At 40.2% G+C, this 23,028-nt stretch overlaps 1 protein-coding gene across 1 annotated transcript in view; it reads left to right on the forward strand.

Moving 5' to 3' along the window:
• Positions 1–18,965, forward strand: part of Mospd2 (motile sperm domain containing 2) — a 39,849-nt gene extending 20,884 nt beyond the window's left edge. The window contains exons 6-15 of the mRNA XM_028883528.2: positions 401–461; positions 2,688–2,726; positions 5,802–5,926; positions 9,674–9,850; positions 10,551–10,663; positions 11,567–11,663; positions 12,401–12,497; positions 12,920–13,049; positions 15,666–15,768; positions 16,415–18,965. Of these exons, the coding sequence (XP_028739361.1) occupies positions 401–461; positions 2,688–2,726; positions 5,802–5,926; positions 9,674–9,850; positions 10,551–10,663; positions 11,567–11,663; positions 12,401–12,497; positions 12,920–13,049; positions 15,666–15,768; positions 16,415–16,552 (1,080 nt within the window). The 3' untranslated portion in view covers positions 16,553–18,965. The remainder of the gene's footprint in view (positions 1–400; positions 462–2,687; positions 2,727–5,801; positions 5,927–9,673; positions 9,851–10,550; positions 10,664–11,566; positions 11,664–12,400; positions 12,498–12,919; positions 13,050–15,665; positions 15,769–16,414) is intronic.
• The last annotated feature ends 4,063 nt before the right edge of the window (positions 18,966–23,028 follow it).

Genomic DNA, 23,028 nt, shown 5'->3' on the forward strand with positions numbered 1-23,028 from the left:
GAGTACCTATATATCATTTCAGTTAGTCAGGTTATAAACAGTACCCTTTTCAATAATTCTTTAGTTGTTCAATAGAATTTTAGAGTCTCTCTGCGGGAATCACTTTTATATACATTGCATACCCCATGGCTCTTGTAGCCTGAAGCATATAACTAGTTTGAAGTAATACAAGTAATTTTTAAAATACCAATAACTGTCTGACTTCTTTCACTCAATTTTTAGAGCCAATTCTTAGCTTAATGACCTAAACCTTAATCCTTGGGGCAATAGATACTTATATTAGCTTATCTCTTAAGAAAAATAGTAATCTCACTTGTATTTAATAATTTATCACCTTTAGAAATGTGTAATTGGAAGTTCTCTAATATGGACAGCCTTAAAGCTTTAATCTTTATTTTAGGACATGGAATTTGTACGCTTTATCATCAGCTGCTTTAAGGTGTATTACCCCAAATACCTCTGTAAGTAACTTATTCCTTTATAAAAACATAATATGTTGAAATTATAGATGATGTCCAAAAATTATAAAGCTTTATATTGCAGAGTCTCATACCTGGACTATTGTTTTCTGATGGAATACTTTAAATGTATTCATAGGTAGACATGTAAATCCTCATCATGGTAGATACATAGACAATTTTTTGCAGTAATTTTCCTTTAAAGTTACTGGTGCAAGTGAAGTTCTAAACACCAAGACATCCTGTAACATCTGACACACAGCTGTGTGCAATTATACATTTATTTGCAATGTGAGCCCATTTTTACTGATCTTTGTCTAAAATTATATTTATTATGTGGAACTTGCTGCATGCAAGAACAGATAAGCAGTACTGATAAGGCACATTGTACGATAAATACATATAGTATGTTACTAATTGCCGTTTTAAAATTGGCACTAAGAAAATACTGAATCACAATACACTACATTTGACTCTGGTATTTAGAGAGTTTTGTATTATTTTGTTTTCTTATGGTGCTGGAGATTGAACCCAGAGCCTTGTACATGCCAGGCAAGTGTTCTACCACTAAACTAACATCCTCGGCCTTGTTTTGTTTGTTTTGAATGGTAACTCTCCCATTGATGACACAAATGATGGACTCCTCATAAGCCTTATATGCTCATTTTTCATATATTTCAGTTTTACAGAACTGGAGTTAAATATATTTGACTGTTTATGTGCAGTCAAATATATTTAACTCCAGTTCTGTAAAACTGAAAGGGCAGGAGAAGCAAAGGTCTATCAAAATGGAAATCCACAGAACTGCCTGTGCATATTCCTGACAGATCCCACAGTTAGGATCTCTTGGGTAACCAAAAGCACAATGGATATCTAGGATCAGCACCACCTACAGCCCTATACTGCAATCCCTTTAGAGACTGTGAATGTTGGTAAAGAGAATGACAGTGTCCAGATTGGGAAACTTGAACGATCTATTGTTCCTTGTGTATCTGGTACACCCTGACTCATTAAGTCTTGCTGAGCAGTGCCCATCAATGGATGCTATAGAATTACTACTTCATGATATTAACCTGCTTCTTTTATGGGCAAAACAAAACAAATGCTTGTTTGTTGAAGGATGTAAAGGACATTGTGGTGAGCCATGTAGAAATAATACTAATGTAACTATTACTTTATAAAATACATTCAGCCTTCCAAAATACCTGTTCACTGAAATACTTAAAAGCATTTGTGATGAGCCACTGAGAAAAAATATAACTATAGTTATTTATCAAATATGTCCAGGATTATTTTGAAAGAACGATTCATGGATTCATATAAAAGTGAATGGTAATATTGTTCATTTCAGTTAAATACAGATGATGTCTGTGTTCTACAAAATCATGTGGTTTTGCAGACATTGGATTTTATGGGCTCTTTAACTGATTGTTTTTCAAAACATGCCATGAGCTATTCTACTTTAGTTATACTCCCACTGAATAACAGGAATACTGAGCGCCAGTCTACTTCTTACTGATACCATGTTTTTTGTGCACTTTACTTTGTGCTAGTTTTGTGTAACATTCTACAGGGTTCTCTGCTCAGAGAAAAATGAAATTACATATTCGGTTCATCTGGAATAGAAGAATGAATTGGCTATCGCCATCTCCGTTGTGGTTTCTGATATTTTTCCCTCACAGTTGTTGATAGCGCTACTTAATATCCTCGGTTCTGTATGTAAAATAACCGTTCTGTCTACTTTGGAAGTATTGGCTTCCTGGAGCTCATAACATTGAAGAAAAAAGTAGTTTCTGTTTCTTAGAATCAGAAGGAAGGGACAGCTCCGTGACTAGCTTAGTAGTGTGACTCAAGAAAATAATAAGTGAAGCCATAAATTAGACGTGTAAATATTTTTAAAGCGCAGTTGCTTTCTGCACTGGTCTGACATGTCACACTCATGTCCTTTTAACCATTTTCTTGTGTACCTTTGTTCAGGCAGCAAACTCAGCAAATGAACAAAGGAAAGCATTGCTTGCCAAAGGACAATGACCGTGCATTGTTGGGACCCCTCCCTGTTGTGAGACAATGGTCTGTCCCAGCACTACTCATACTTCCCTGAATTCGAACTTGGCCAATCAGCTCAATTTTTCCTCACATGTTAGTTTTTTTTTCTAGATCGGGTCAAACTGGTAGCGTATTATAGAGGTACTAAGTCAAATTGAGTGATTCTTTTTTTCCATCTTTCAGCAAAAATAGTGATCTTTGATATGCCTTGGATAATGAATGGTGAGTGTATTATTTGTGTTTTTCTAAAGTGTTTTGACTTTCATTTGTCTTACTTGGCCCATTCAGCCATGTTTCTACAGCTGTTTAGGAAAATGTTTGTATTATACTTGTGTGCTCTTAAAAGGCTACAGCCAGGGTACTGAAAGGCTGGTTTTTAAACAAATAAGGCTGACATTCTCTCTCCTCAGACACTGAGAGTTTTTCCACTAGTCTTTTCTAATACGAGCCTCAAGATAATCTGCCATTTGGGCAAAGCAATTACAAGACGCCTCGTTCTGTTTCCCACACATAGGGTGTCTAACAAAACATGTGTCGCCTAGGTTTTCTCTTGGGGTTCAAGTGTGGAGGGACAAGGTGGGAGGAATCTGAAAGTCACTCTCAATCATTGTAGTCACATAGCCCTTTTGACAATCATAATTTTGCTCTGAGTCTTTTGAAGTGGCCATTGAAAAAAATTACCTAGTGATTTTAAAAGAAATGCTGCTTCTTCACATTCTGTTTCCATTGGTGTTTACAGAAGTTCATTGTTGCATACGCAGCAAACAATAGGATCACTCTGTAAACTGGAATTCAGTTCTAGGAAAAGTTCCTGATTGGCAAACCTTTCGTACTGGTAAAGAATAAACAAACACTTACTAAAATTTTAAATCAGAAAACAGAGGTCATTACTGACTTTGTGGAGTTAAAAAACAATTATAGCAGCAAAATTAGAAAGCTAGATGAAAATGATAAATTATTAGGAAGACCTAGACTACTAAAACTGGCTCAAGAATAATCAGAAGTAGTAGCCAACAACCCCCCCCCCCAAAAAAAAAAATCCCACAAAGAAGCATTCAGGTCCTGGTGACTTTTCTGGCTAATTCTATGAAATACTTGAAGAATTCACCCGGATCCTTTGTAAACAGTTCTAAAACAGTTCTAAAAATAGGCCACAAAGGACTGATTGTAACTCATTTATGAGTAAATACAGGCCTGATACCAACATGAGATGTAAAGAAAACTCCAGACTGCACTCCTTACAACCTGATACCAACATGAGATGTAAAGAAAACTCCAGACTGCACTCCTTACGACTGTAGATGCACCAGTCCTTTGAAGGTACTATGGCTAGGGGTATGGCTCAGTGATTGAGCCCTTGCCTAGCCTGTGAGAAGCCCTGAGTTCCACCTCTAGCACTACAGAAGGACAAAACTAACAAACTGTAGGCAAAGAAATAGAAAAAGCATTATAGGCTACAGAGATGCCTCAGTTGAGAAAGTACTTGAGAACTGAGTTGACTCCTCCAAGAACCTATGTAAAGCAGCCAGTTGTAGTAGTAGCATGTGCCTATAACCTTAACCCAAGGAGTGAGGGGTGAGGACACCAACAGGCAGAACTCTGGAGCTGTCTGGCCAGCCAGTCTGATCTAATCAATGAGCTCAGGCTGGTGAGACCCTGACAAACCATGACAAAGCAGGATTTGTCTTAAGAATGCAAACTTGGTCCAAGTGGGAAAATCAGGGTAATATACCATGTTAATAAAATGAAAAAGTGATAAAAATCTAATGCCATCTCATGATAAAACACTTTAAATAGTAGGACCAGAAAGTACTGTTTGAAAAAAGTAGATTTTAAAGGGATTCTAGCAGTCCATACAAGGCTACCTTCCACAAATTCAAGAAGTTCCCCAAATGCCTTTCACGTTTGATCACTCACTAGGACTGCTAGAACTCACTGAAAGCAATGGTGCTCACTTTGTGATTTATTGCAAAGAAAGGCTTCAGAGAGATTCTTTCAATGAGAAACAGATCTCTCTGTTGGCATCAGTGTGAGCAGCGCACGCGTAGTATTGCCAACCAAGGAAATTCATTGAAGCCTTGTGTCTGGATATTCAGAAATTGTCTTGGAGCTCCATTATGTAGGCATGATTGATTTTGCCTGTGGTTAGTTCCCACTGATACTCCATAGACCACGGCTAGCTCCTACCTTAGATCACATGTTGGCTTTCCAAGTCCCTCCCAAAATCCTAGATCATGCTGTTCTCATTAATCCAAGGCCCCCAGGCTAAAAAAGACCTCTCTTTAGGTAAGGGTAATTTTGAACTGCATAGAACAGAGCTTTTTGGCATTTGTGATAACCTACAGCCAGAATCATTTGTGAATTATTTCAATAAAGCTGGCATGAAAAAAATCAGACTTAACACTTCATTTAATTCCAATAGCATGACTTCAATCCTGTCAAATCACAAGCTGTTTTAAATTGAAAAGGAAAGTTTAAATAGTATTTGAACAAAAGCTTAAATCATAGTGAACCAGAATAAGAATAAAACATGATTTTCTGAACCACACTTTAATGTTTTTATTATTCTTATTTCGCCTTCTTTCTAATATCACTTTTGCATATTTGTTGCAGCAGTCTGCTTTTAGTTTTTTTTTTCCAAATGTGTTAAAAATGTCCCAATAGAAATATTTTTTTAAATTAAGCATAAAACAAACGACAGGACACAGGACAGAATTATAACTGTCAAATAGCTATGTTTGATAGTAGTTTATTCTTGTAGCGTCTTTCTCGTGGTTATATAAACTGTGAGGCCTGGGAAAAATGCAGAGTTTTGAGTCAGGAAGGAAGCTGGTCCTGGATCACACCCATAATGAGCAGGACCTCTTCCTCCTGTTTCTCCTTTTCCTTTGAGAAGGGTTTTCAGATTGAGGCTTTATCAGAAGAAACACAAAGTAAAAGATTCTTCACAACATCATGCAATTCCTTCCTGAATCACAGAGCAGTTTGCTTCATTGTCTAAAAGTCATAGTTGTTGAGGCCGCTGATAGATGTGGTCAGAGGTCAAAACTCTGAAAAGCTTCTCCATGAACATCAGGGTAATTTAGTCTTCCTGAATCTCTGTGGATAACTTGAAACCTGTGAGGGACATGCATACCATCAAGCCTCCCAGAATTAAAGAGTGGTAAGTGCCGTAACTCATAAGAAACACACTAACAGCTCCTAGTTGAAACTGGTCTCAGAAGTTGTGGGTTAGTACATACAGGAAAGTGCTTGACAAGTCAAATAATGCTCTGTGACGTGATTGTTTTTCTTCAGCTGCTTTCAAAATTGTGAAAAGCTGGCTTGGCCCCGAAGCAGTAAGTTTGTTGAAGTTTGCAAGTAAAAGTGAAATCCAGGAGTATGTCAGTGTGGAATACCTGCCTCCCCACATGGGTGGGACAGTAAGTACAGTCCTTGAAACTTGTAGAATAATGCTGAATAATAGCACTCTACACTATGTACTCAAAAGGAAAAAGCCGTATCTTTTAACAATGTTTTATTTATTCTTCTCTCATATAATACATTCTAGCAATAGCTTCCCCTCCCTCTACTCTTTCCAGTTCCCCTACAAACTCTCATCTCCCCCAGACCCACTCCTCCTCCATATCCCCCCAGAAAAGAGCAGGCCTACCAGGGACATCACCCAAACATGGCACAAGATACAATAAGACTAAGCACAAACCCTCATATCAAGGCTGGAGGAGGCATCCCAGTAGGAGGAAAAGGGTCCCAAGAGCAGATAAAAGAGTCAAAGACACCCCTATTCCCACTGTTAGGAGCCCCACAGAAACACCAAGCTAACAACTATAAAATATTCAAAGGACCTGGTGCAGACCCATGCAGGCCCTGTGCTTGGTGCTTCAGTCTCTGTATGCTCATATGAGCCTTGCTTAGTTGATTCTGTGGGCTGTGCTCTCCTGGTATTCTCAACACCTCTGGCTCCTACAGTCCTTCCTCCCCTCTTACACAGGGTTCCCCCAAATTCCTCCTAATGTTAGAGTATGGGTCTCTGTATCTGCTCCCATCAGCTGCCAGAAGAAGCCTCTCTGGTGATAATTGAGCTAGGCACTAGTTTATGAGTATAGCAGAATATTATTAGGAATCATTTCATTGACTTTTTTCTATTTGTGTTTGAGTCTACCCTAGGTCTCTGAGCTATCCAGCCTTCAGTTCCTGGTCATCCAGGCAGTATTGGGCATGGGCTCCCTCTCATAGCGTGGACCTCAAATTAGACATGCCATTGGTTGACCATTCCCACAAGTTCTACACCACCATTGCCCCAGCACATCTTGCAGGCAGGGCAGGCTATAGGTCACAGATTTTGTGGCTGGGTTAATGTTGTGGTCCCACCACTAGAAGCCTTGCCTTGTTACAAAGGATGGTCAGTTTAGGCTCCATAGCATCTAGGAGTCCTCGATAGGATCACCCTCATAGATTCCAGGGAATTTCCACTGCACTGGTTGCCATTGGCCCCCAGGTGCCCTCCAATTCCGGTTGTTTCTCCCATACTCTCTTCCTCCACCCCCCCACCTGATCCCTCCTGTTCCCATCCCCATCTGCCCCCAGTCCACCTGCAAAATCTGTTCTATTTCCCCTTCCCAGGGAGATCCATGCCATATCATAATGCCCAAGGAAGGATCACTGATACCCCCAGAAAAGGATGCAGTGGTGTAGATACTTTTCACTTATGCTTCAAAGTTCACTAATTTTTTGAATAGCTAATATATGTATATGATTCTAAACTAAAGTGCTGCATTTAGGATTCAGAAGTATATTCAGAAACAGGTCTTCATAAAATGTCTTCTACTCTTGTCTCAACCACCCTATTGCCTTCCATGATTGCATTTCTTATCTTAATTTCCAGGGATGTGTATTGCGCATGTAGGCAAGTGTACATAAGCCTTCCTCCTGCTCATCTTTTTTTAGTAGATAGTGTATTTGTACAGTATTATACATCTCAGTTTTTCCTTCACAACACAGCATAGAGATCATTCCAAATCTGTGTGGCAAGATTTCACCTATGTCTGCACCTATGTATGCTAACATGAGCCATAAGTTACTGAATTTTGTGTTCCCCCCCAGGCACCCCCGTCTTTCCTATTCAGTAGTCTATTTAATTTGAAATACATCCTTTAAAATGTGCTGCCAAAGTTTGGAAGGGGTGTTTGCTTTTGATTGATTTCTTCTCCTTTGTCTTGGGTGCTAAGGATCAAACCAGTGGCCCAATTCATGCTAGGCAAATTCTCTTGCCCAGCCCTCGGAACTTTTTTTTTTAACTGATTTGTATTTCTTATTAATGGAGATCAGAAACAGGTGGGTGTGTTTGAAATATTTAATGTTGTGGCCAGATGTGGTAGTGTACACCTGTAATCTCCGTATCCAAAAGGTAAAATTAGGAGGATTGCAAAGTTCTGGGACAGCCTGGACTACATGGTGACTCCCCACATCAAACAATTTTGTTAGTATTTACAAAGCTGTTAAAAAGAATATGAAAGCGATTTTTCCTAAAGTTCGAAACCTATGTAAATAATTATAGGTATATTTTGTCTGCCTGGCCAAATTGTATTTGAAGAGAACCAAAGAATAGCAGGATTAAGTTTTCAGCGGCCTTCTGTTTGTTTTCATTAATCAGAAGAGACTTGAACCAAAAAAAATTAATTTTAAGTCTGTACCTTTCTTATTCTGAAACTTTATAGTTTGTATTTTAACCTAGAAAAACTGAATATTTTGCATTTCTGATCCTATTCTTGCAATTAAAGTAAAACCATTGTTGCAATTTTCCCTTTTTTTTTTTTTTGAGGTAGGGTGTCTTGTAGACTTTACAGTACTCATATTATAGGCATAGAACTATCACATATAACTATCATGCCCACTTCTTTGTAAGCTTTGTTCACTTGTGTTTTGTTTTTTAAAGATATTCTCTCTCTCTCTCTCTCTCTCTCTCTCTCTCTCTCTCTCTCTGTGTGTGTGTGTGTGTGTGTGTGTGTGAATACATGAATGTGTAAATACCCGTGGAAGGAGGCCAAAAGGAGCTAAAAAATACCTTGGAGCTGGAGTCCCAAGTGCAGTGCTCTGAGCTACCTGATGTGGGTGCTGGGATCTGAACTCTAGTCTCCGATAGAGCAGGAAGCATTCTTCATCATTGAACCACCTCTCCAGCCCTTGTGTTTCTTTCTGCTTGCTTCTGTGTGGTGTATAAGTATGTGTGCATGTGTGTACATGCCTGCACATGTGGAGGCCAGGGGTCAACATTAGATGTCTTCCTCTATTGCTCTAGACCTTATTTTTTTGAGACAGGGTCTCTCAATGCATCAGGAACTTACCGATTACCTAGACTGAACCCTTAAGGTCCTCCTGTCTGTGCCTCCCGGTACTGGAATTACAGGCTTTTCACATGGGGTCTAAATTCAAGTCCTCATGCCAGCTCAGCAATCACTTTACCCACTGAGCCATCTTTAGCCCTCTTGATGTTTTGGTTTGGTTTTATGGGCTTTTTTTATATTTTTTAGTTGATTGAGGTTTGTTTTACTTGTAATGCTAGGCATTGAACCCAAGTTCTCAGACATGCTAGAGAAGTGCTTTACCATTGAGCCGTATCAGGAGCCAGTTGTCAGTGTTATTGCACCACCTGTGTTCTGTGTTGTGTGCAGAGAGTCTGCTCTACTCAGGTTTTTGCTGATCTCTTTTATTCCTCTTCTGTTTTAATGCATACCTTTTTGATTTAAAAACCACACAAAGATACACACACACTGCATTTAATGCTTTTGGCCATCTGAACTTCTTGCTGTGAAGTAAGCTAAAGATGTAACTTGAGCCAGGCGGTGGTGGCACATGCCTTTAATCCCAGCACTCGGGAGGCAGAGGCAGATGGATCTCTGTGAGTTTGAGGCCAGCCTGGTCTACAGAGTGAGTTCCAGGAAAGGCGCAAAGCTACACAGAGAAACCCTGTCTCGAAAAACAAAACAAAACAAAAACAAAACAAAAAAGATGTAACTTGATTTTTTTTCTTTGAAATGAATCCCATCTTTTCCTTATTTCACTAATTAAGCATATTTTCTTGGCCCAAGTAATCAATTTTTAACATAGCATGAGAGAAATATTTCTCTCCACATTACTAGCAGGCTGATAAGGCAAGTTCTCTTCTTTAGGATCCTTTCAAGTATAGCTACCCACCACTGGTAGATGATGACTTCCAGACACCACTGTGTGAAAATGGGCCGATTGCCAGCGAGGATGAAACCTCAAGTAAAGAGGATATAGAAGGTGATGGTAAAGAAAGCTTGGAGACAGTGTCTAATGAAGAACAACCAGTTCCGCCAGAAAAGGTAATTTGAGGAATAAAGTCGAACGGAATCAAAAGCTGCCGTCTAACTCTTGGGACGTAGCTCGGTGGTGGAGCACTTGTCCAGCATGCATGCTGCCCTAAGTTCAGTCCCTAGCACGTGGGGGAAAGCACTGTCACGCTTCCCCAGCTCGGCCTGCATCCTGGAGATCATCCAGTTCCCATGCTTCCGAGTCTTGAGAAAATGAAGGAGTGGGGATGAGGTCAGTTGAATTGCAGCATACTATTTTTTTCCCCTGAATAAAAAGAGCTGAGTCCATACTCTGTGCAAAACTTGGCAAAGTCCATCTGGAAGGAATTTTTTGTCAAAAATATATTTATTTATCTAAGATAAAAATAAGTGATTAATATAAAACTTCACCTGGATGAAGTTCCTTTTTATCTTGTTTTGAAGAACTTGTTAATTGTCAGTCTTTACAAAACTTAGCAAGGGCTTGCTTGATAAGTACATTATAATTTAGAATAAATATCTTCAAGAATGTCATGTTTATAAGAGAATCATATAATATTTTTTTCATGGTCATGTCAGTATATGTTAAACATGTCATTCAGACATGCTAAATATGTAAACACCTATAATTTGCATTGAATTTGATATTTACTTGTTCTCCCAGTGACTTGTCCAACTTGATCTAAAACTGCTTCCTCTTGTCTCCATTGTTTCTGTGTTTTTTAATCTATAGATCAGCCCAACTGAGTCTGCTTCCAAAGCAGATGAAACCGAAAAAGTTGATTCAAAGATGAAAACTTTTAAAAAGCCATTGAGTGTTTTTAAAGGGCCCTTATTGCACATCAGGTAACAAAGATCCTTTTCACTGCATTGCTGTAACATATCTTGATCATCTTGGGGATAGGGAGGACTGCAAGATTAAGAAAACTTCTACCTCTTGTTTAAACTGTTGAGAGTAGACAGTACAATTTGTTAAGAGTACAGTTTGCCTTCTTTTCCTGACTTAGTGACCATTTCTAACTACCCTTTTTATTATTTCTTCCACTGATTCTACCCCAAATGATACAGTTTGGTTAATGTTAAGCTACACGATTTTTTGGGAGAATTGAATCTTTTCATTTTAGGTAATAGATATTACAATACCCAATAATAGCAAACTTGGAAGCTTGAGACTTACTAGTTTTACTAGTTTAACTGCCCTCTGGTTGCTACTCCAAATTTCTTTCCGTGTCTGTCTTTTCTCCTCCATTACTCAGAAAAGCCATTGTGTAGTAAGAAATTATTCTGTTACTTAAATATATCCCTAATAATCTTTCTGTGAGATTATGTTCTTCTCTATTGGTGTAAAAAAGGTGCTCAAGTCAAATCTGTTTGTAATTAGGGAGAGCTGGAGCAGTAATACCATCTGTGTTCTTTTTATTATAATTCATAACCTCCCAAAGAGCTTACACAGATCCACCTTAGATTGTGTTGATTACAGGATTAATTCAGCATCTTCATAATTCTCTCTTCTGTTCCTTCCTGTTTTCCTTCTGACCTTAGGGAAAACCATAGTGCTTCCTAGCATGCGCAGCATCAGAAGTTTAAAGTACAAAATTCTAATAGGTAACTGTTTTTGTAGTCATCTTTTATAAGGAAGTCTCTTCGTACAAATGAGCGTGAACTATAGGCCAAACATTTTTTCAGACTAATGATTAGAATGCTATTTAGTCTGAGTGTTATAAATGCCTTATTTGTTTATCCACCTAGCCCAGCCGAAGAATTATATTTCGGAAGCTTGGAGTCTGGAGAGAAGAAAACTCTAATAGTGTTGACAAATGTCACGAAAAATATAGTGGCCTTTAAGGTAACAAACAAAATAAAAACTTGAAGCCATACTAAGTTATGAAAGTGATTGGAGGCCTATACTGATGGAAAGAGTAGTCCTCAAGCAATGGAGAGCTGTATATATCATAGTCAGCTTGTGCCCTCTTCTCATTTCTAGTACTTTGAGCCCTGTTGTATTCCCTTCTAGTAGGGCTGATAGTGACTATAGTCTCCTACACTTCATATTTGCTGCCACATTAGGATCCAATAGAAACGACACTCCAGGTTATAGCAAATGTGAGGGGAAAAGTACTTCGATTTGTTTGTTTTAGCCTGATTCACTGTTGTAAATTAGATGTTTCATATATGTGCACATATCTGCTCACATACAACAAAAGGAAAGCTAGGGCCAGGTGTGGTGGTGCATGTCTTTAATCCCAGCTCATGAGAGGCAGAGGCAGGTGGATCTCTATGAGTTTGAGGCCAGCCTGGTCTACATAGCCAGCTTCAGGCCAGCAATGGCTACAAAGTAACACCCTATCTCAAAAAAAGGGGGCGGGGCGGGGAGGAAGGCCAAGTGTCAGTAGAACTTAAAAAGTAGGTTTTTAAATAACTCAGGATGTTTTTATCTTATTGGTGAACAAAGCATTCTATACATAACAACCAAGGTGGTTGCATAGACTTCATTCATTGTTTATTAGCTGCACTTTTGTAAGGTCATTCTTAAAGCATGCCTCCCAACCAGCATGAGGTCATGTGGTAACTGTTTCTAACCAGGTGAGAACCACTGCTCCAGAGAAGTACAGAGTTAAGCCAAGCAACAGCAGCTGTGATCCTGGAGCCTCAATTGATATAATTGTTTCTCCGCATGGAGGTGAGTTGTCTTTCCTTATTTTTTTTCTTATTGTATTCTTAAATAATGCCTCATGTCTAGAAGTAGTTGATCCATATATGATGGACTACACCAGATTTTTGGGTTGCTTTTATTTGGTTACAGTTTGGTGGGTTTTTTGTTTGTTTTAGGTGGTATTTTATTTTGTTTTCTTGGTTTGGGGGGTTATTGTTGTATTGTATTGGGGTTTCCTTTTTTTTGAGAAAGAACTTACAGTTGGCTGGGTATGGAGGTAGGGAGAATCAGGAAGGACTTATAGGGGAGGGGAAGAATATGATCAAAATATATTTAAATTTAAAAATTGTTTTAAGTAATATTTTTTTAATTGTAACAATGCATTAAGCCATATATCTAGCCCCATGACAGTTGGTGTTCATATGTTACCTTATTCTTTTGGAATACAGGCTTAAGAGTCTCTGCCCAAGACCGGTTTCTGATAATGGCTGCAGAAATGGAGCAATCATCTGGCACTGGGCCAGCAGAATTGACCCAGTTCTGGAAAGAAGTTCCAAGAAGCAAAGTGATGGAACATAGGTAAGTGCTTTGACTCACAGCCTCTCAAATGAGATGGAAGACTAAGAATCAGAAATTCCTGCATGGCGGGGATGGCCCTGTCCTTTCTTGGGGTGCCTGGATTGAAATGAGGGAGCTGCTCACAGACTGACCAGTTGACAGGTGTACATCTCTGACCCTCAAGTCCACCTTCTCGGAATGCTTACTTGCTTCATAGACTGTGGCAGTGTGAAGTCGAAGGGTAAGGCAGGAGGTATAGGGCCACTGGTGGACCCTAGTTGAGATCCATTGGCGCATGCCCATGTTGGAGGACTCTGGAGCTACTCAGAGAATTCAGCCACTCTGTTCCCACATGAAGAAACCCAGTAGATAACAATTAGAAAAGCTGCTCAAAGAAACATGGAAACAGTATCCTATTTAAACAGGAGTGCACAGTTGGATACTTGTATGCACCTTTGTATGTCATCTGTGACAAATGTCTTTAAATATATACTGGAAAGTAAAGGAAACAAGAGGAGACTGCTTTCTGCTTTGTTTTGCTTTACTCCCTTTTAAAGTGGGATTACAATTTATTGAAGTGGCATCAGTTTGGCACCCCCGTCCCCACCCCACCCAAGAATATTTGCCAACATCCAGAGACATCTTTATTTTTCACAACTCAGGGGTGGGGTACAGTGGCATCTGGCAAATGCTCCTAAGCTTCCTACAGTCCAAATCATGAGCCCCGCAAACCAGTAGCGCTGAGGTAGGAAAGCCTGGTTTATAGAGTGGTTAAGGATGGTCTCTCTGCTGGCACATTGACTAGGACCTGAAGGAAATGAAAGAGGAAGGAAGTCACACTGTGACTGATTGTAACTGCACAGAGAGCTTTTGGGGTGGCAGGCGAAACAAGTTTCAAGAAAAAGCCACGTGCTTGGGCTTACAGGAAAAACCAGAGAGGAGAGTGTGGCCAGGAGACAGCTAGCAGAGCACTAGATCATTGCTTCTGAGGAGTGTTGAATTTGGCCCAGCCTGGAGGAGTATTGTTTGGTCAAAGGGCAGCTCTGGTCAGGTCAGTAAAGTCCAGGGAAGAAAGTGTGTCAACAGAGAAGAGACCAGTGGTCCCAAGTACTACCATGCAGATAAAGAAAGATGAGGTACTGGCGCCGCCCACTGATGGGCACATTGCTGAAGGTACTGCTGGCCGGAAAGAGCACTTGCAGGATGCAGGAACCACATCAGGCAGAGCCCATGCCGAAGAGATGGATGCGGACAACCGGGCTACACTAGAGGTGTGGCAGACTGGAGAGCGACTAGGAAGCTGATGAAGGGTCTTGGTTTTGTTTTTGTTTTCAGTAGTGGTTTGTTTCTTGGGTATTGGGGGTACTTATTGGCTTGGAGGGTTGTTTGTTCGTTGACACAGAGTGTCATTGTCTAGCCAAGCATTAGCCTCAAACTTGTAACAGTTCTCCTGGCCCAGCCTTTGGAGTACTGGCATTGGAAGTGCTCTTCACTATGTCCAGCCTATCTTGAGGTTTTTAACATGAGAAACTTGAGCACTGTTTAAATAAATAGCCTGGGGGAGACAATTCAGGACTGCAGTGTTTGCCCCTCATGTGCAAGGTCCTAGGTTCCATCCCCCCCCACACACACACACACCCAAAAAATGAGGAACATGGCAATAGGGACCTATAACCCAACACACAGTGCTTGCAGGTTGCAGCAGGAAGATCAAAAGTTTGAGGCTAGCATGGACTACATAGGAAGACCATGTTTCAAAGAAGAAAATAAAGCTAACAAAAAACACTGGAGAAGTTGATGCAGATCCGACTGAGTAGAGGTACCACCTGTTTTTCACGAAATAATAACAATACTTAGATTTTCAAATCATAGCCCAGGAACAAAACCTATATTCTGTCAAGCTTTGTTTGTTTTGGTTTAGTGTGGTTTGCTCTGTTCGTGAAATGGGGCTTTGCTATGCACTCCAGGGGTGACCTGGGCCTCAAGATCTTTCTGCTTTTAGTTAAAAGCATGGGAAATTTCTGCAAGGTTAAGAGCGAGTGACACAAAAAGAATTGGAGATTAACTCAAAGTGCTTATGAAACATTCAAAATGAGGGGGTTCGTTAAATGTAAGTTGCTTTACTTTCTTTGCTTTGGGGTTTTACCAGTTGCTAATGGCTGCCTTCTCCAGAGCTCTCACCTGGAAGGTAGGAGGGATCCCGGTGGCTTGAGACTAAAAGCTCTAATAAAGCACCATCCTCCATTCTAGAAATTGAAAGCTAATCTGGGTAAATTCTACTGAACAACATACAAAGAAGCCTTCTATTGAATTTCCTGGGGCAGTGGGCAGTACGCAGAGCCTCTTGTTCTTTATACACACACATTAGGTAGCTAAAAGGGGACGGGGGTTAAGCTCAGTGGTTTAGAAGCAGGCACAAAGCCTAAGCTTTCATTTTCACTGGAGAATAAAAGACCCCAGAAGATAATAGATAAATATAGACTGAGCTGCCTTCTGAATTGTGCCTAAGGAGAGGAATGAAACCTTTCGCCTCCAGTACACAACCACTTGCATTTAACTCCACACTCCCTATTTTACTTTCAGAAAAAAATATTTACTAAAGCTTTGAAGAAGTTACGTTTCCTTTGAATTTCCTAGGTTAAGGTGCCATACAGTTGAGAGCAGCAAACCAAACACTCTCATGCTGAAAGACGGTGCTTCTAACATGTCAGATAAAACCAGTGAAGATCTCTATCTACAAGTAAGTGTGCTTTCTGCCTGACTAAACAATCGCCAGTGGTAATCGACACCAGAAGGCCATCTGTGTTCCACTAATTAAGGGAACCTTTTAATAGAGACAATGAAAGTTGGTTTTTGCTCTCTTTCTTCCCTTTTTTTTTTTTTTTTTGGTTTTGGTTTTGTTTCTTTTGCAGGGTTTAGGGTTTGTTTGTTTGTTGGGGTCTCTGTTTTTTGCTTTTGGAGACAAAGACTCATCTTGAACCCAGGCTGGCCTGGAACTCCTTGTAATCCTCTTGCCTCAGCCTTCCAAGTTCTGGAGTCACTTACAGGTGTGGGCCACCATGCCTGGCTTGGAAGTGCCCTCTTCTGTGTGAAAAGGCCAGTTAGAAATGGTACATGGCAGGTAGTCCAAAGGTGTCTGTACCTCCAGGAAGTGATAACTCTATCTTGTTTCAACTAGAAAATTGGACCTTTCAGAGTAGAGCATGAAGGACATACGTGTCTACCAAACTTTACATCAGATGCCTCCTTGCATTTTTAGCCCCCAGCCTTTCAGAGTTGATGGGCCCCATCCCTTTAGTGTTTGGAGTTCTGATATTCCAGTTTGGCATGATTTATGATTGTTTCATTGATATCAATCTTTCATCCCTTTTTTTCTTCCCATTCAGCTCAATCGTTTACTAGAAAGCAATAGGAAACTTGAAGACCAACTCCAGCGCTCTATCTGGTTCCAACAGCTGCTGCTTGCCTTAACAATGGTCTTGCTTGCTTTTGTTGTGTCTTTCTTTTATTCATTATACAGTTAAAGAAGTGGTGCCTGGTCAGAAACCTAAGTCCTTCAGACATTATCTGGAGAAGGTATACAGACCCCACTCAAACTTCTCCACCCCCTTCTAGAACTACTGTACATCTGGGCTTCCTAAAAGGAAATATGTAGCATATAGGAGGGTGCCTAGCTTGAAAATCAGTTGTTTGAATAGAGAAATGTCCAAGGCATTGATTATTAGAGACTATAGCTAGTTAGGAAACTAAGTAAAGGCATATGCATTATGTAAATTAATAGCTTAGACATAATTTATTTTTTCTTTTTGATTTGAATGCTTTCAAAGCAAAGTTTTATCATGTAAATACATGAGCTGAGCTGAAAAGTCTAAGTAACATGCATTGTTGTAGCCAAAAGATGTAATCTGCTTTTTTAAAAAATACAGAATTACTAGCTGAGCTGACGTAATCGCTTTTCTATACTATGTATGTAAAATATGTATATTGAAAAGTAAACATACTTAAACAGAGTAATTTATGTAATCATGACTTTGTAACTTGAGAACTCCTTCCAGATGATAGTCAAGATTCTTTTTGGAATGTAAAGCTATTTAATGGCAAACCACCTTAGCCTTTGTTTCTCAGCATTGCTGAGCAGCCTGCCTCTTACTAATCTGGGCTCTTTAGTGAACACTCTGGTTTTGACACAATATGGAAAGCTCCATGTGGTTGAATTTTTGTTGATTTCTGATAGCAGTGCCCAGAAAGAAAGTCTACAAAACAGCTCCCCTTTCTAGTCAATTCTATGCAGTTTCATGCCGTTCACTCTGTTTGGACACTGAACCTTTTTGCCTGGTTAATATAAGGGCCTACTCTGCCATTGTTCCATCTTCTTCTTCATTCCATGGGAAAGGAGTCTCCTCTGTGGACCACAGATGATGCCCTGTGCCCCCTCATTTTTAAATGAAAGGAATTAGGTAATGTTGTTGACAGTCTAGTTGTTTTAGCTGATCGTTAGTATAGCCAACCTTGAGTTCAAAATGGTCCTTGTTAAAATTGTTGGTGAGAAGGAAGACTGGAGTATCCATGTGTGCAAATATAAAAGCAAAACAAAGAGGCTGAGAGGATGGGAACCACTACTTCCAATGGGCTCTCTGGACCACTTGATACTCTGCCTTTGGTATATTCACACGGCTCCTAAATTCCTCCAGGGATACACCTTGCAGAAGCAGAAGCTAATGAAATTAGTTTGTGTTATCATCAACATGACCAGTTTCAGTCACTTTAGGTTCAAATGTATATCTACTTTTGATGAAAGAAAAGTGGTCTGCCTAGCAAATGAATTTGTAACCATGTTTGGAGATTTATTGTTCTCTGGAGTAGAGTTGAGGGCTTTCAGCTTGAAGAAGTTGACTCCAAAACCGAGTTTTGAGGAGTGATGTAATAGAGCTCCTTCAAAAGTCGGCTGAGGAAATAAAACCTTAAAAGGACACTCGTGTAATCCTTTGTCTTAATTTGGGTTTTTCTGTTTCAGTTTGCCACCTCCAGATGTGAAACAGACTGCAGTCAGTCCACACTAAGTACTGTGCACAGTATCTATGTCCCTGTGTGTTCACAGTGACTTCCCAAGTGGTAGATTTGGGGCCTTAATATAATCTCATCCCAGAGTATTTGTCTGTGCTTTTCATTCCTCATCAGATAAATGAAGAATCAATTAGCCAAGATGAGGAATAAAATTGTCCTAACAGTGTCCCTTTAATGTTTCATAAGAAAATGGTGTTGGCACACTAAATACCCTTCCTTGCTTAATGTCTGGTCAGTTGAATTTAGTAACATACCTTGTTAGCATTCATTGTAATACATTTCATTGTAATACATGAATGTAACACATACATTGTTACATCACTCCTCAAAACTGTGGTGAATGTGACTAAACAGAACTGCAGAAAATTAACCATAATGTCAAAGGCGTCTAAACTTTTCTACTAATCTTGATTAATCTATATATTTAGATTATATTTCGTTCTGTCTTCATTTAATTTAATCACATTTGCATGATTATTTTTGGTATTCTAAATCAGTAATTTTATCTCTAATCATGTCATTGCCTTTTCATGATCAAATTGCCAGGGATTTTCATTTTGATTTTTGTTTTCACATGGGAATGGAAATTAATACATTTTCCATGAAAACATTAATAAGAGATCATTAGCTTGATCTGCAAGTAGCCTAAAATGCAATTACTGGTAAACCTAGTCTCAAATTTCATAAAACCATAACTTTTTATACCTTGCCACTAATTTTGACTGGATTTAATAGCACTTTATTGTATAATTATAAAAAATATATTCCTAGGATTGTTGTTGCCAGTGTCATTTCTCTAATGTTCTGGTGCTTTTCATATATTTTCAGTATTTTTATTACTATATTGGTATTTTCTTTGTATAAATTGATCAAAAGAACATGTTTTCTATTTTAATATGTTTTAGAAAATAATTACATTTATGAAATAAATATCATCAGGAAAAAACTCTTGTCTCTAAGTGATAAATCATTGTTTTTTAAAAAAAAAAAAAAAAAAACCAATGTTCAGACCATCTTTTCCCTTCTGAAGATCATCGTCATTCCATTTGGATCGCCTTTGCATTTTGTAAGGACACTACCTTGGGCTTCCAAAAATGAATTCCATGTCAAGAGACCCTATCCTTGAGTGCATCCAGTTTCTCCCCGTCCCTGTGCCTAGTTTAGGCTGCACACCAGTGCGGTTTGGGACATTAAACTCACAGCTTTAGATGGAAACTCTGGGACCACAGAAGTCTAGATTGCCTCATGTCTCTCCTACTTGACTCCTTGCGCAGAGGTACTTGATGGGTGACTGGGTGATGGAAGGGCACAAAGACAGCACAAACTGGTGACAGAAGAGACCTTTGAAGCTAATACCTTTGTCCCCTCACTAATAGAAGACATAACTTTCCCAAAAAGCAGCCCCTCATGGAAATCAAATAAATAACTGGTCCTCCTAATTTGAAAAGCAGCGATACAAGATTAGGGAGGAGAAGGGCCCAACACATGTGACAGAAGAAAAAGTGACTCCCAGTGACAGAACATCAGCCCGCAGAGTGGAGTACCAACCTGGACCGGGTGAGCTTTCCTAAGGAAGCTTTTCTGGGCGGCAAGTTTCTCGGGGAATCTTCGCTTAGGGAAGGGTTGATGCTGCTCTTTCTCCCTGCACTTTTCACCACCCACTGGAGGGTTCTTGACATCACTAGTACCATGGGCCCTCCCAAACACACAGGCCTTTTCCTCCCTCCAGAGTCCAAAGGAACGAACTTGAATTCTTCCCATGTATTCCATATGAGACAGTAGTTCAGGAGACTGCCTGTGTCCTAGTCACCTCCCTACTCTCCATATCTAGGGAAAGGTAGCCCATGTGCCTCTTCTCCCTGTTAGGTGAATATATCTTGTACATGGTAGGTGTGAGAGTGAGGAAATAACACATTTAACCTGTCCACTGAGGCTGGCCTCCCTCTGCCTTCCTAGAACTGTTCATGAGTGAATATCCTGAATATTGCACCTCACTGAGAGCCAAATGTCAGTTCTTCAAACTTCCATGCTTGGTATTCCCACCCATGTCCTGGCACCCCAATAAAATCACCACATCAGATCCTTTCCATTTGCCTACTGATGGTTTCTTACCTTTGAAAAAAAACAGTATTGGCTTTTAATGTCCAAAATCTCATACCTTCCCTACCCCACTTATGTGTCCTAAACTTGTGTGCATGTTAAAACATTTGTAGATAACTGGGAACTTAGTTCACTCTGAAAAATTGGTAGCCTTTTAAACACAAGGACCTGAGTTTGATCCCCAAATGACACAGAAAGAAAGAAAGAAAGAAAGAAAGAAAGAAAGAAAGAAAGAAAGAAAGAAAGAAAGAAAGAAAGATGATAGATAGATAGATAGGTAGATAGATAGATAGATAGATAGATAGATAGATAGATAGATAGATGATAGCTAGATGGCCAGGCATATTGCCATACACTTGTAATTCAAGCACTAGGAAAGCAGAAAGGAGAATATAAACACTCACTGACCAGCCAGTCTATCTACTCAGCAAGCTTCACATTTAGTAAGAGAGACCCTGTCTCAAAAAAAAGTGGTGGCTAGTGACTTAAGAAAGACACCTAAGATTGTCCTGTGGATCCCATATGTTTGCTTTAATTGACCAGCCCCTTGTCTGTAAAAAGTATATGCACACTCAAGAGCAAGTTTGGTCCTTGAAACACAAGTTGTTCATGTTTCTTTCTCCTAACAGCCTGCCTCAGTTTATCCTAAAATCTTGGTTTTTATGGGCAAGGAGAATGAGGATCCTAGAAGTCATTCTTTTCCCCAAGATTACATGAGTGTGCAACTTTGGAGCCGAGTTGAGCCACCTTCCCACTTGTAGCGCTGGTTAAAACCACCTAGAACTAGCTCGACTGTGGTGCCCACGCCTGGCACAGTGGAGTGCTTCAGCAGATGAGGAGCAGGGACGGCTCTCCCACTCTTATGACCTCAGGGCCAGCTCTCCCGCCTGCCTCAGATGTTGATTGTTGGAGGTGAGGGGGTGGGGAGCATCTCTCTCCCACTCATGCTGCCACATGACAGGTGAGTCCACCCCATCTGGGATCTGCTGGAGCATGTGAAGGGACTGGTCCTACAGACCCAAAGCTCCAGGATCTCCACTACATAGGGCAACATCAGGGTAGCCAAAAGGAGTCCCAGTGGGGGCCCAGCATTGACAGGGTAGCAGAAACCAGAGGCCTTGAACTAGACCAATGGCTCTTTGCAATGAACACCTGCAAGTAAAGATACATGGACAAAGGGGTTTACTGCGTGACTCACTGTGTCACACTGCAGCTTCCATAATGAGATTTTTTTCCTTTTTCTCTTAAATTTTATTGGGGGGCAGGGAGTGGGCTGCAAGGGCAGAGGGCATATACGAAGGGACAGAAAATGAATGGGATCGAGATGCATGATATGAAAGACACAAAGAGTAAATAAAAACAAAGTTAAAAAAAAAAACCAAAGCAGCCACATCTGAGAAACTGGTTTAAATGTAGGATAGGCAGATCCAACATTGCTTTACCTTCACTAAACCATATGAAAATAAAAAGAGAATGAACATAAAAGGTTCCAAGAAAAACAGGTGATAGAAAAGCTGAAAAACTGGTTTCTTGGAACTGGAGAGATGGTTCAGCAGTTCACTTATTGCTAAATAAGTAAGAGGAGCAGAGTTTGGATCCTAGCACCCAGCTTAAAAAGCAGGATGTGGTATTACCTGTAACTGCAGAGCTGGGAGAGACACAGCGGGGGGGATTGCTGGGGCTTGCTGGCCATCAGCCTACTCCATGTTCACTGAGTTAGCCCTATTTCAAAGGAATAAGGCAGGGAGTATAAAAGAGCAGGGCACCCAACACCCCCTGTCCTTATTGTTCACATGTGTGCATGCAGGTGTACACACACACACACACACACACACACACACACACACACACACACACACTGTAGGGAAAAAGGAACGGGCTAAAGAAACCCACCCTGACCCTGGAGCCCAGAACCTAGGAAAGAAACACAGCCTGGATCTGGGACCTGGGCCAGAGGATGAAACACTTTATCCCCAAACCCAGAACCTGAGAAACATGCCCTCATTCTGAAACCAGTGCCAAAGAAACATTCTTTGTCCCTAGAATCAGAGCCATTGAAAGAAATATGCCCTGGCCTTAGAACTAGAGTCAAAAAGGTAAGGAAGGCCAGTGAAAGAAACACAGTTTGGCTCTGAGATCAGAGCCATCTCTGCCCCTGGCCAACTGACCAGTGAAACCAACCAATCATAGAAAAAGGAAAGTAAGCACGCTGACCTGGAGCTGAGAACCAGTGAAAGAAACAGCCTGGATCTAGGACCTGAGCCAGAGAAAGGAATACTTTATTGCCAAACCCAGAACCAAAGAAACATGCCGTAACACTGAAACCAGTACAAAAGAAACACTCTTTGTCCCTAGAATCAGAGCCAGTGGAAGAAATATGCCTTAGAATTAGATTCAAAAAGCCAAGAAAGACCAGTGAAAGAAACACAGCTTGGCTCTGAAATCAGGGCCATCTCTGTTCCTAACCCACAAAATTAACCAATCCCTGAGCAGAAAAAAAAAAAAAAACTACTAACCAATCCCTGAGCAGAAAAAAAAAAAAAAAAAAAAAAAAAAAAAAAAAAAAAAAAAAAAAACTAACCAATCCCTGGTTAACTCTGCCCCCAAAAGATCCTATATAAACCGCCCTGCCTGGTCAGTTGTGGGCTGTTCTCTCCACCCTGGTAGAGGCAGCCACTCTTCCTGGACTCCTCCTTCCCAAATAAATCTCTTTCTCAAAGAGTCTTAAGTGTGAAGTTCTTCATTCATCGGTGCAGAGAAGGAGATTGCTAAAACGTCCCATAGTGGACTGAGCAGAAAAAAACTTTGCCGAGTTGTTCCCTTGGGGAAGGGGCTG

Source organism: Peromyscus leucopus, chromosome X (assembly GCF_004664715.2).
Source record: "Peromyscus leucopus breed LL Stock chromosome X, UCI_PerLeu_2.1, whole genome shotgun sequence".
NCBI lineage: Eukaryota > Metazoa > Chordata > Mammalia > Rodentia > Cricetidae > Peromyscus > Peromyscus leucopus.